This window comes from Phasianus colchicus, chromosome 3 (genome assembly GCF_987193195.1).
Source record: "Phasianus colchicus chromosome 3, bPhaCol1.hap1.1, whole genome shotgun sequence".
Classification (NCBI taxonomy): domain Eukaryota; kingdom Metazoa; phylum Chordata; class Aves; order Galliformes; family Phasianidae; genus Phasianus; species Phasianus colchicus.
Window position 1 is genome coordinate 9,647,269 of NC_143438.1, and position 13,815 is coordinate 9,661,083.

The 13,815-nt window shown below is 40.9% G+C and overlaps 1 protein-coding gene across 8 annotated transcripts in view; it reads right to left on the reverse strand.

The window, feature by feature from the left end:
- Positions 1 to 13,815, reverse strand: part of PHACTR1 (phosphatase and actin regulator 1) — a 296,676-nt gene that overhangs the window by 16,337 nt on the left and 266,524 nt on the right. For all 8 annotated transcript variants that reach the window (XM_090136928.1, XM_090136931.1, XM_090136930.1 and 5 more), the window contains 2 exons: positions 6,098 to 6,153; positions 1,400 to 1,461 (listed from right to left, as the gene is read on the reverse strand). In XM_090136928.1, the coding sequence (XP_089993054.1) occupies positions 1,400 to 1,461; positions 6,098 to 6,153 (118 nt within the window). The remainder of the gene's footprint in view (positions 1 to 1,399; positions 1,462 to 6,097; positions 6,154 to 13,815) is intronic.

Sequence of the window (13,815 nt, forward strand, 5' to 3'; positions counted from 1 at the left end):
TGTACTTTTCCTACAAAAGAGCAGAGGATGGGAACTGTATGGTGATAGTGCGGGATGCTTTAGCAAGCCCCCACTTGTAAGGCAGCAGATTAGCTATGGGAAGCTTTGTTTTTTATCTACTACAGTTGTTCATCAGATGGCATAAAGCTTCATACTGGATTCCTGTACATGTTTACTCTTCAATGCCTATAGAAATCGACAATCTGGTAAAGCAGCACTTCTACCCTTTGCACTGAGCTTAAATCCTACAAAATCTCTGCACTACAGTTAGGTTCTATTCCTTCAGACAGTGCTAGAAGGGGATAAGAGCATCCCTACCATTATTGGAAGGAATTAGCATCTTTAAAATAGTATTATAGCTCTCTGGGCCACATTCTTTGTTCCTGCAGACAAAGGCAGTATCACCCAGTTGGTGTCAGAGAACTCTGCTGATTTAATTGAGTTGAGAATAAAGTCTGAGATTTTTAAGCATGAAAGAAAACAATCCAGCTCTCTGAATGTAAGCTTTGCATATATATTCAGTGTCCTTTTCCTGTCATTATTTGCACCATAAAAGCTTGCAGTCACATATGCCAAAAAGACTAAGCCACCTAAAAACGTATAGAGGAATGGTGCTGCTCCATTAGCTTGTGAGTTTTTAGAGGACTTTCTCCTGCTCTGTAGGTGGGAAATAGAAGCGAGTGGTGAAATAAAGTTTACCTGCAATAACAGGACAGACTGTTGGCTATGTATATTGGGACATCTGTAGACATTTACACCAGCCGAGAATCTGAACGTGTGTATCTGAAATTACTGTTCTTCAGTTTTAAGAGCAAATGACTTTCAAATGGGAGAAAAACCAAAACCAAACTATCCTGTTTACTTCGTCCTTCCCTGCTGATACAAGATTGTACGATTGTTTTCTGCACTATACACCATTTTCCAAGTGCTTGTCTCTATTTAGTTGGAATGCCTCAAGTGGCAATCTCCCCTTCCAGAAAAAGTTTATTTCCTAGTTTACTGCTTTTTCAGTTGGAACTTTCAAATGCAATCAACATTGTTTTAACTTTGCTCTCTCCTTGTAATAGCTTTTTAAGCTATTCCATTTACACAGAGCAGAGTTAGACTAATGCTAGGCTGTGCATCCTGCATAGTCCAAAGCTGGTTCTGTTACAAAGTCTAGACCTTACTTTGGCCAACTTCAAGATGTTACTGTTAATAGCCTGCACAGAACTTCCCTTCCCTGTCCATGGACTTAAACTCTGTAGCAGAGGTGATGTCTTTTTTTAAAGACTTCTTTCAAGACTGGTTTCATACCCTGGTTTTGAAAATAGCGCTGTGGAAAAGAGAAAATGCAAACAGTTGTGCAGTAGGAAGAAAGTTACGGTAATGCCTTAATAGGATCAAAGCTGCTCCTCACCTTACGTGTTAATCTTCTCTTTATCTCTCGTTTTTCTTCCTGCTCCTCTTGCTCGTTCCGGGCTGTAAGAGATATAAAGGAATCTCAAGCTGCAGACATCAAATATGCAAAGCATGCAACAAATAAGCCTGTCCATCAGTATATTAATGTTTCAGAACCTCTCTGATACACAGCATGGGACTGGTGAGCCTGCCTGACCCATAGCTTCTTTGCTTCTTCACACACTTCATAAATATCTGCACATCTTTCCCTGTGCTGGTACTCTTCATGTGTGCCACTCTGTCAAAGGGCCAGGCAATGAGCCATTATCTCACTGCTGTGGGGGGTTCAGCTATGATATGGTTTGATTCTGAGAGGTCAACAGCTGAAAAGGAAACATGCATATAATTTTTTTTCCCTGTATGGAATGGAAATGGTTAGAAAACTCAGAGTAGGGATGTTAGGCAATATCTGCAACTTCACATGACCTGAGCAGAGTGAAGAGAGAATCTCCTTCCCTCCTTCATGAGCCTTCACAGCATTGTACTGGAGTGAAAAAACACATCCTAGGAAATCCACTTTCAACATTAAGCCAAAAAATCACATGCTACAAGTTCTCACCAGCGTAAGCCTAAACCATTACCACTCGAGAGGGCAGTAAGATTTGACTACATTACCTTTTTTTTTTCAATTTAGTTACAGGTTCTCATGCATGTCTTGGCAATGAACTTTTCTGAAAGTCAATAAAATCACAGGTTTCTGTGTACTCCACTACTCGTTCAGTTAGGATCTGTTTTAACTGCTTCGTTGATATATGAATTGCATCTTACTAAAATCAAGCCCAAAGGAAAGCAAATGCAACTCAGCTACAAGTACCCTGTGCCCCTTGTGTGATTTGGTTTTCACTCAGACAGAACTAACTCAGGCACCAATAACAATAACTCTGCAGGGAAGATACAGACATCCAAGGCCATGTTGGGGTAGGAGGCTTGAACTAAATCACTTAAATTCAGTCTAAAATAAATCCAAGGGGAGCAGGTACCTCTGGCAGAGTGATAGTAACAAAATAGAATATAAGGTTCAAGAGACTGTGTGGGCAAAGTCACACAAGAAGCAAGAAGAAGGGCTGGGCTGGGCACCAGTTTTTTGCTGCTCAGGACAACAGAGAGCCACTCCAAGGTGATTGCTCACTGACTTCATCAGGACTGGGAATTCTCCACCAAAGTGGACAAAGAGCCCACCAATGGGTTGTATGATGGTTTACAACACGCCCATTACCTTTAAATGCCATTTTCCCCAAAATACTGCTTGCATCGTCTGGAGGAAGGAAGCTGATATTGGAGCCAAAAGATTAGAAGACACCATGGGCTTACAAATAGGTTTTTAAATGCTAACTAGAATACCTATATTGTTACATACACTTTTATCTTTCAATGGTTTCTTTCCCTGCTGGGCTGGATTCTGATTTAGCAACTGCTCTTCCCATTGTGTCTCAAATTTTATTCTTCCCACTGTGTCTCAAATTTGGAGAAGCCAGGACTGCAAACAGCCACTCACAGAAGCACAGCCACTAATAAATCCTTTAAGATTAAGCCAGAGAGAACGCTAAATGGAGTCCACATGGTGCCTGGGCAGAACTGAAAGTATATGAGGAGTTATGTATAAACTGAGTCAAAGTGGTTCACTTTTGTACTCCGCATACAATGCCTTTCTTTTCTCCTCATTTCTCAGCCCATTTACCAACCTTCAGAGACAGTCAGGCAGGCTGAAAACCTTGGTCAGGTACAAGCTGGGAATTAGGAATACATTCTCCTCTGAAAACAGAAAGTACTATTTCTTTAATGTCAATTAAACAGTGCTGATCTACAGAACTGTTGCTTTATTTTATGTATTCAGGAGCTGCTCTGTTTCTTTAGGGTTTAGTGGGTCAGAGTTTTCAGGCCTAATTTCTGTGCTAGTGTGAAATGTCTCCAGGCATTCTGAGGCCATCAGACCCCATCTACCCAAGTTTTTGTGAGGAATTCATGCAAGTCTGATGTGCAGGACTGATGAGTGAAGTATTTGTATCCATCACAGAAGTTGTACTGGGGCATCTAGGCATCCTTCCTTGTAAACTTACATGGCCTGCAAGTGCTAATTGCAAAAAGAGTAGTTTAGTCTTCACACTAACCCTACAGGTCTGTACTTCTCCGCACTGTGTGCCTTTGATTTCATTAAGAGTCACTGCATTGGGTACATGTCAGTGAAGGACTGGTCAAGCACATGCCCCCCTGTTCTCAGTTTCTTTGCTGTGCCTGCTGTAATCTGACTGCTGCTACAAGCAAGTAATGGATTCTTGTAATTTAACAAAGACAGTACTTTTGTAAGTATCCCTGCAGCATGGAGCTAGGAAGGGATCACTTCACTTATAGGGAATGGATGCACATCTGCATTTTGCCTCATTTCTTCCCATCACAACTGGCAATAATGCAGTTACACATCACAGGAACAACTGCATCAAGGAAATGTCAGCTTTAACTGCAGAGGAAATCCTATTTACTTCACCTGGGAGAATGCTGGGATTTCTTTTTGGTGTGTGCTGTGAACTGGGCTTTTGCAAACAACTTGAGCTGTTTACACAGAGAGTTTGAAGTCTTAATTATTGCATCCTGTATCTCTTTCTCCATTGGCTTCACTGTATCTATCAAAATTCTCAGAAATCTAGGGAAAGGACATAAAGTAATTCTGTACTGAACTGATGCTATATTTACTTGTTTAAGAGTGGAATATTATTTTATGTATTTTTTAAGTTGTGTAACTATTTTTAAATGTTTGTTCCTTGTACTGTTGTGCTTCACCAAAAATTATGATGCCTTGGGAATACCACTTTAGCTTTTCCTGTGACTATGATGTTGTTTGTCTAACAGGACAGACATGGTTTTGGGCAGATGTGTGCTTAGGAATCAAGATAAAAAATTCAGTTTAAGAAATAAAGTATAGTTCTGGATTCACAGCAATATTTTCAGGCACATTTGTGTCATTTAGGAGCCTTTACTAAATTCAGAAGGAAACTGATGAGGCTCATAGGATAATTCCCCTGCAAAACAAAACAACTCAAGTCTCTGCGTGGGAGAGATTAGGAAATCTCTGATAGGACCCCAGCTTTGGTCATGTCACTTCTCTGCTTCTAACACTTCATCCAGAGCTGCTGCCTGAGACCCCCCCCATCTTCCCACAGCCCCTGGCAGCCACCTGCACCAGTGCCAGGGCGGTGTTTACTGGTCACATACCAGTGCCAGGTCCTGCATGGCACGCGCTGCTTCATACTGGTAGCCAGAGCCAGGATGACAACACAAGCTGCTGAGAGAATTGGCCTCTGTCCCCATTAGCCTGAGCTCATTGTTGGTCATGTTGCAGGTTCCCCCTCCTCCAGCTGTCCTGATAGCCTCTGCCCCAAGGCAGTCACAGAGGGATGTGCCACCAGTTCCTCAGTTTCTGCCCCCTTGAAGACTCAACTCCCCCAGCTGCTGGCACAGGAGCTAGGGATGAATAGTAGGAGCATGGCTATCACAGGCTAACACAAAGAAATGGCTTTCCTGGCAGCCTTGGGCTTCCTGCATTCTCTTTGCTGTCTATTCTTTGCTCCTCTTTGCACTGATAGCGATGTCTCTGTCTTCCCTTGTCTGCCATGCATGACAACACGAACAGATGAATAACATATTAGGAGTTTGATTCTGAAGAATTTAATCAATCGTTTCTGCTAATTTCCAGAGAATCTGTCTTTTGCTACCACACTTCTATGATTCTGTGCAAGTTTGTTGTTTGAACAATAGAAGATATACAATGGACCAACCTACGATGCTCTTTTAAGGTACCATTTAGGAATACTCTTGTCAGTGTTCATGTTTAAAATTTCCCTGGAATGAAGGATTTACTAACTTAAAAAAGGAAGAAGTTGTTTATTCAGTTCTCTATTTCCAAAGTTACAGCAATAATGAGATGAACAGCTTTGCGTTCCTGTTAAAAATCAAACACTTCAGTGTGAGTAATGAAACACATTTTTTTTTCCCTATTCATTCACAAGATTACAAGGTTTGTGCAAGACTCAGTCCTGCTTCTCTTGGAACTGGTGACAACAGATCTAGTACTGTAACTTAACACAGGCTCTCCAAATGATAGTCTGTCCCTTTAAAATATACTTTAATGATCTGAGGATCTATCGTAAGTTTTTGGCTGATTTAAAGGAAGAGTTTCAGGGGAACATTTCACTGGAATTATCCCAAGTAACACAGGATTCTTTTTTGAATTAAATAAAGGCTCCACCTAAGTCTAGATTGCTGTGAAGGTTTTTAGCAAAACTCATCAAGCCATGCTCTAATGGCTTTACCAGCTTATAATGGGATGCTCGTATCCGTGTGAGAGCAGCACAGAAAGGCTTTTCAGAATGATCCTCTGTTGGGAACAGGACTTGCAAAAAAGACTCAGTGTTGTTGTTTTTTTCTTTCCCAAGGGCTATTCATTCATGTGAATTTACTGACTAGGATTTTAATGAATTATTTCTGCAGCTCTGAATGTTGCTGCAGACTTGCACACTTACTTGCATTTATGATGCATTTTGTTTTTAATCGTGATGCACGTATGGAATAGCTGATGTTTTATAAAAAGAACCCACACCATATACATCTAAACTAATACAAACTAGCCAGCTTCAGATTAAATGTCAGCAGTATCAGGACTTACGTTTCAGAATGTTCCTCTGCTCCAATTCTTCAGCTGTCGGCCTCTGGCTCAGTCGTCTGCGAAAAAAGTCCAAGATCAGTTTCTGGACCATATCACATCCTCCTCAGCTCACTGTCTTTGAGAGTTATTTTGAGGTGTGAAAGGCAGAGCAGAAAGTGCCAACACTGCTCCATTATGCACTTGGTATGCCTGGCCCATGCGTGACACAGACCATGCTTCACTTTCGCAGTTTCCTCTGTGTTCAGCCCATGAAAGACGAACTACGTTATGTCATCTTAGGCACAGCACTCCCACCCCTACCCCAGGCAGAGCTGCTGGGAGTTTAAGCTACACAGATGTCTTCACTTAATTTCCTTCCTCCCATGCCTGCTTCCTGCCTCGCACAAGCATTTCTAGCTGAGACCCTGCTAACCCTCTCCCTGCCCTCTTGTGAGCCTCCAGGCTTGTCCAAACAGCATCTGAACACGCAGGCAGCCTGCAGAAAAAAACAAGGGACAGTTTGGCAGTGCTGAGGGCCGAACAATAGTGGCACTCCTCCTCCACAGCTCCACTCCCCTCCTCCTCTGGTGGCTTGTATGAAACCTTACAGTGAAGATCATCGGCACGTCAACCTGTAGGACAGATCCACAACAAATGCAATCTAATTCCAAACAGGGGCCCTGAGAGCAGAAACAATCTGAATATTCAGAATACAAAGCAAAGCAGAAAAGCACAAAGGGATCTTGGGGAAAACAAAGACAACCGCTGCGATGACATCAGAAGTCAACACTGTTGGGCCTGCTCCTGCTCTCACCAGGCTCAATGGGAGTTCTGTCAGTGCTGCCAGTGACAGGACACCACCTTCTCATCCCTCAGGCATGGTCATTCAGTGCAGAATTGGAAGTGACTGGCTTTGCCTCTTTGCCATGGCACATCAATCATATACCTCACTTGAAAAAGCATCGATAGGGACAGAAACTTGACATAATTCAGAAGTAAAGAACACCTACAAAGTACATTGAAGATGAAAGTACTGTTTGAATGCTTGCTATTACCATCTTTAAGATACAGTAGCTGTTGCTCATGGAATACTTCACCTCAGTATTAAGAAAAAATTAAAGCCACTATATTTCTATCAGCAGTTGAGATTCAAAGAGAATAAGTTGCCAAGTTTAGGTCCACTAAGAGTTTCTGCAGAAACTGAGTTATATAAAGCTTTTAATCCACCACACTGTGATGTTTCTCAAGAGGAAGCATCAGATGAATGTTCAGGACAGACTCCATCCACCCAGTGTGCAGCGCTTCTGTAGAAACAACACACTAAATGTAAGAAGACGTCAATCTGAAAAGAAGGCTTCCAAAAAACTCCTCCTCTTCCAGAAGAAAATGATGATTAAAAGACTCAGCTAACAGTTTTGTCAAGAATGGTTCACATTGGACCATTTCAAACAAAAGGCAGAGGTTTTGTCTATCTACACGAATGATTTACATAAAAGAGCAAGTCTTCCATGTATTTACTTCTCAGTATCTGCCATAAAGTAGATGAATTTAAACAAAGTTTTTACTTCACTGTGTCACTGCTTCCACACTGAAGTGAGGGATTTCCTCCAAGTGTGCCCTACACATGTATCCCCAGTCTCCTCTGCAGCTCAGAGACCTACACACTATGCAATTCTTCCCTAAGATGCCCGGTAGGGGTCCAGTGAAAACCAGCCAGAAACACCTGTGTTCCCCATCAAGAATCAAAGTATTTTATGGATCCCATAAAATACCTTTTTCAGGCTGTAATGCTCTCCTGCCTCAAGGATGACCACTGTTCTAAAGGGATGAAGTCACATGGCAGAGAAAGCCATTTTGGTAGACACAGTGTAGATATCTAGAGCTGTTTGTATATATAGGTTGTGGGTAGTTTCTGGACTCTTAGATATGCAAGAACTTGTTAATAGCAAAACTTAAGCCGTAGGAATAAAATAACCTTCGGAGCTGGCAATGAACAGCTCTGAAAGTACCTGACCTCTAGGACTGGTGTCTAATCTTGATTTTCATGGACTGCTGCTACATTCCTTATTTTGGGTTGACTGGGCCTGCTCCCTCATTGTTTGTTTCTCTGATGATCAAAACAGTGAAACAACCCCTTCCCCAGTCCTTCTCATCCAGGCTATCGCAATTATTTTTCTTGTTCTCCTGCTCTTTTCATTTCATTTCTTTTGCTTCCACAGTGACTTCCATCCCCAAACTATCTTTGAACTCTACAAACTCCACTAACTCCTCAGAAAAGCCATCTTTTAGTTTTTATTTTTTTCCCTCTTAACTTTTGGGTTTGCCATAGTTTGGGCAGCTGTTAACATTTTTGAACATCTCAGTTCTAGGTACTATCCTATAAATAAATAAATGTTAGCAGCTCTTGCTTTGTTATTGTGGCTGCAAAGATAGGTTTTTTTTTCCACACCTAATTTCCGTGTACCGTCTCCAGTGCATTGTTGTGATCTTAGCAAACAGTAGATGTGATAACTCCACTCTTTGTCTTTCCTTCCTGTGTTGCGGCACAACAAAAATATTAACGAAGCCCACCTAGATCGCAGAGGCTGATTTCAGAGGTTTGATTGCTGGATTGCTGCTGTGCCTTCTTTCATTTAACATCACAGGGGCTGCATGAGGCTGTCAAGAAGCCAGAGGTCAAGAAACAAGTGTCTAATTAGCAGCACAATCAGAACAAACAGGAGAAAAAGGAGGTGAGAAATGATGTGGCGGCAGACCTCCTGCAATAGCAAATGCAGGAACTGCTTATGAAAACTATCAGAATCAAGTGGGATGCAAGTTACTGATTGGAATGGGAACTCTGTTTTGTGAGCTGCAGGAGTGTAAATATCTGACCAAGGAAAAGACAGGCCTTAGAAAGCACCAGCCTTTCAACATTCTTTTCTCTATTTAAAGACCTTCATGTAAACATGCTTAACCATGTGTGAACATGCCATCCTTTTTATTTTGCAATAAAAATCAGGCATTCAAGACGACAGGGAGGCATGCTTCTTGTAACCTGTGCTCTGCAATGTGTTGTCTGTTTTACACTTCACACGTTTTTGTGGTATTGCTAATAGTGGTTTTATGAATAAACTGATAAAGATTTCCCTATTAAAATAATAATAAAAAAAAATCAAACCTTCCTGAGATTTCTGTTGACATAAAGAAAGCCTTGTTAAGATTTCATTGAAAATATAATATTCAGATGAGGTTGTCAGTGAAAAATAAGTTTGCTCAGATTTATAAAAATAAGTGACGGCAAACTAATTTTCTGAATTAATTCCCTACAGGATCAAAACACACTGCAGTCCTTGTGCTAGCACTATACAGTGCTCATTTCTTAGTAAAAACTTCACATGGTGTTTTTATTTCATTTCCATTTTTTTCTTTCTGCTTTGTTGAACTTGTTCTGATCAGGGCTGAGCACGTCATGGTGGATGACCAAGAGTTTGGGGGCAGGAGGAACAATCACTTGCAAAGTATACTGCCCTCAATTTAAAGTATTGGCTGATGGGGATGCAGTCTCTTCAGGGAGTAAGAAGGGGGACAGACAGCATTTTCAGTGATGGATGCTACTGTTTGGAGCCTGCACAGCCAACTCAAGACTCAGAATGGGAAGTTCCTGCTTAATGCGACAATGTGCAATAAAAAGAAATACTGGCTGCACACCTCTCCAGGCAACACCAAAAACTTAAGTTAAGAGTCCGCACAGTGATGCTTAGCCTGCTCTGCAGTGTAGTCATGCCCAAGGGCTCTCAGGACAATGGCCACCTATCTGCAGATAGGTAACACTTCTGAAGCAAGGCACTCCTGACTGCCTAGGCTGTCCCCTGACTAAGAGTCACGGGTTTTATCTCCACAGTCTCTTGCAGTGCTGTGCATAAGCTCAGAGAAAGACTTGGTTAAAGTCATTCATGTATGGTGCTGGATTGGTGGTTTTTAGATGTGTAGAATTCCTCTTTATCTCTTCTCAGCGGGCAAGAAGAGATTGTAAGCTCTTACAACGGGCTCATCTGTAAGTATAAGAACCGGATCCAGAACATGGCTTGCTGGAAAATGACACCTCATTTACTTGCCAGGTTTGTTAACACCAAGAGTTTGCAGATACAGGAGGCAGAATCCAGCAGCTCTTCAGTGCTTGAATGGTGACATGTGGCAGGCGTGACCCTTGAGCAGCAAACAGGTCACAGGTGGTCACAACAGGGCATGCAGAAGTGTAGTGAGGTGCCCACAACACCACCAACATATTCTAGAGCTCATCCGTGCTCACAGTCTGTTCCTGTGGTATAAATCACCACGACGTAAAGTAACTTCTGAGTGCAGGGGGTTATATCTACTGGAGTAACTCTTAAATTAATTCTCTAGAAGCAAATCTTTTTACTTAAGTGCATCTGGGTTCATACCACCCTAGAGATTGCTCTAACAGAGGAGCTGGGCACATGAGAAGGAAGCTGCTACAAAGAACGACTTGTCGCATAGCTCTTTAGTTGGCATAAATGAGCACAACTGAAGCCAGCAGAGCTGCGCTGATTTAAATCAGCTATATAATTCAACATGAAGAAAATTCAATGGCAGTAAAGAGTCTTACTATTGCTTAATTTAGCATGCCTTTCTCAATAATAGTGCTGATAGCAAAGCAATATTGATGAAGGATAACTTACCAGGGGCTCTTTGTACTCCCATGACAAATGCAGAAAATTGGAAGATGAAAATGGATGAGAAGAAAAGCTTTTATTTGCTTGTGACAGTTAACTGTTAGCAAAGGGCAAGAAAAAAAATGACCTCCTTTCCTTATGCCACTGCACAATGAGCAAAAAATATCTGTAAGCTCAGCAGCTCACCTTCTCTGAACTGTCAACCCAGATACTGTCAGCCAGACTTAAGAGACTACAAAAACTATCTCCTAACAGGATTTATAAAATGGGATTAACACAGTTTTATCAATCAGTGAATAAGCTGAAGGGATATTAAATAGAAAATCCCTATCCAAAGAGGAAAATGTAAGACTTCTACACCATTACGATTTCTGTACTAGACTCCATTAAGATGTTGGCTAATTTGTAGGATACATTATCTCCTCCTTTAAGCTCTCCTCCTCTTGTGACAAATCTCTTGGTATCAGTCATGGTAACACTCTTTATAACTGTTTTTCTTGGGAAATTAAGGCAATAAAACCATAAGGAGCGTTTGCCACGACTCAGTTACCATGTAATGACTACTCCTCACTTCCCTGTTGATTCTAAGCATTCAGCCTCTCGGAGACTGTAGTGTTCCTGCAGCTAAAAAGAGGCCTGTGGTAAGAGCAGTCCACAGGGGGCAGAGTCTTCTGGTCACCCCTAGAAGAAGCACCACTGAGAGAGTCTCAATGAGAACTATTTAGGAAATTTTGGTAGGATGTGCTTGCTTACAGCAAAAAAAAAAAATAATAATAACAACTGCAAAATATCAGTTGGAGATCTATGTTGGAGATCTTCCTGATGCTGCCTTTGCATCTCAGTTTGTTCCCTGGGCTGCATCACCTGATGTAGGATAGATAGAGCAGTCCCATGCCCTGAAAGAGAGATGTAGCGCTTGGGCTTAGCACCTCTTCTGAGTGCACTGCAGGAAATGTGGTCCAGCACATGAAACAACAGAATGACAGCTCCTATAGCATGTCTGCAGACATGCATCTAGAAGGGCTCTGCAAGAAAATAACATTTTCAACAAAAAATGTTTCAGATTTTAATTTAGGCTTTAAGCAGCCTCCTTCTGCTCCTCACATCATGCTTATTCCAGACTTCGTTTTGTGTTAAGAAACACAATCAGTATAAACTTTAAATCTCTACCTAGTCTAGATTGCCATGAAGACTTTAAGGAAAACTTATCAGTACTTTTTCTGCTTACTCCAGCATCTGAATAGTGGAAAATAAAACCAAATGGGCACTTTGTCTAAAACTTTTTTTCATTCCTTAGCCCTTGTGAATTATTCTGGACCCATTGCTCAATGTATTCTTTTCTGTTTAAGCTGATTGAGGAATTGATTTCTTTGGGTTTTGATTTACTCTTGGGAAGTTACAAGCACCTCAGAAAACAATAGGCTGTCCACATTAGATCAGATTAGGTCTCCTGGGGAAAGAGAATCATGTTCAAAATGTAGATTTCAACAATTCACTGGGCCTACATTAAGCTAAAATCTTGTCTATCATATACAGAACACATTTCCATAAAATACCTAAATAAAGCAGGACCATCTTGGTCTGTGAACTCTGCATGTTATGAAATTAAAGGAATGACTAGACAGTCCTAGAGCTATGACCAGAAGCAGAGTTATACACCTAATGACACATCCAAGTCAGCCATCTTTTGTAAGATCAGAATCTTCCTTTACAAAAGGGACCGTGGTATCACAATGCACAGACCTGCTTTTCACCAAGGAATTATCATTTTCTTATTGTTTTCTCAAGATAAAGCCATGCATTTCCAAAAATTCAGACTTCAGCTCCTTTTTCAGTAATACTAGCTGCAAAATGCTTACTGATATCTTGAACACTGCAAGAGCACACAAGATCGTCGCACAATTTGAGCTCTGAAATGGAGCTTCCTCTGTTTCATTCTCATACTGTTTCATTATCATCAGACCTTTTAGCCAAATGCTAGCTGTTCACATAAAATACCACCATAAAAGTTTAATTTCGAAAAAGGGCATGGTGGAATTAAAACAGTTGTACCGTGTGAGCTTTGTAGCATTAGCTCTCAAATCTCTTATCCCTAACTGCAACAGCAAAATGTCCAACAACTGTAGTAGGAAACAAAGAACAATTTTTTTTTTTTAGAAGAGAGGACTTACTACGTATCTAATTCAAGAATGTATTTTTGGAACAATAAAAATTGGATATTTTTGAGTACTAAAAATGCAGAAGGCATTTTTTTCTTTAGAAAAAAAAAACGTTCAAAAGTGGTAGTGACTGGTCTCCTGTGAAGCTTTGAGAAAAGACATCTGCTTCTAAAAAAGTAGTAATGCTCAACTGATAGCTGATTTCATGAAGTATAATTCACAGTTCAAGGTCAATCCATTAATGACTTGAATGAATAAAACGGCGCTGCCGTCTGATTTGAATGGATGTGCTTGCTATCTAAGGCATTATTGTGGCTACTTACTTTTAGAATCTTTTCTCTCTATAGTTACGTGGTTTTATATTTGTGAACAAACATAAGTCTCTAAAGATGCATTTTTTAAAGGAAAAATTTGGAGGCTAAATCTTAGAAACATTATTTTCCTTACTCCTCGTAAGACATCAAATTTAATATTCTTTTTCTCCAAAGATCAATGTTTGGAGGCTTCTCCTACTACCTCCTGGTGCTCACGTTCTCAGTTTTGAGCTGTAGCCTTTGTACTTGGAAAATCTGTAGAAGACCAGATCCCATTAATACATTTGTAAAGGTGTCCTCCATCTTCTGTAGTTGAAGACCTAGAACTATCTTAAGGACCATTCAGCCTAACAACAGACCTGACAGAGCCCCAGATCCCTTCACTCTGTCAACCAAACAAGCTGGTTGGTGTTTTTAGAAACTTAGATTGAATAAATGTAGAGTCTCCCTCTTGTTTCCAGTCCTTGACTACTTATTCCCAAAAAAGTTACCCCTGAAAGTACACTCATCTCCAAGGAAAACTTAAGTAACAAAGTCCACTTCCACCTTTACAGGTACTGATGCTCAGGGAAGCTCATTCAAACAAGGCC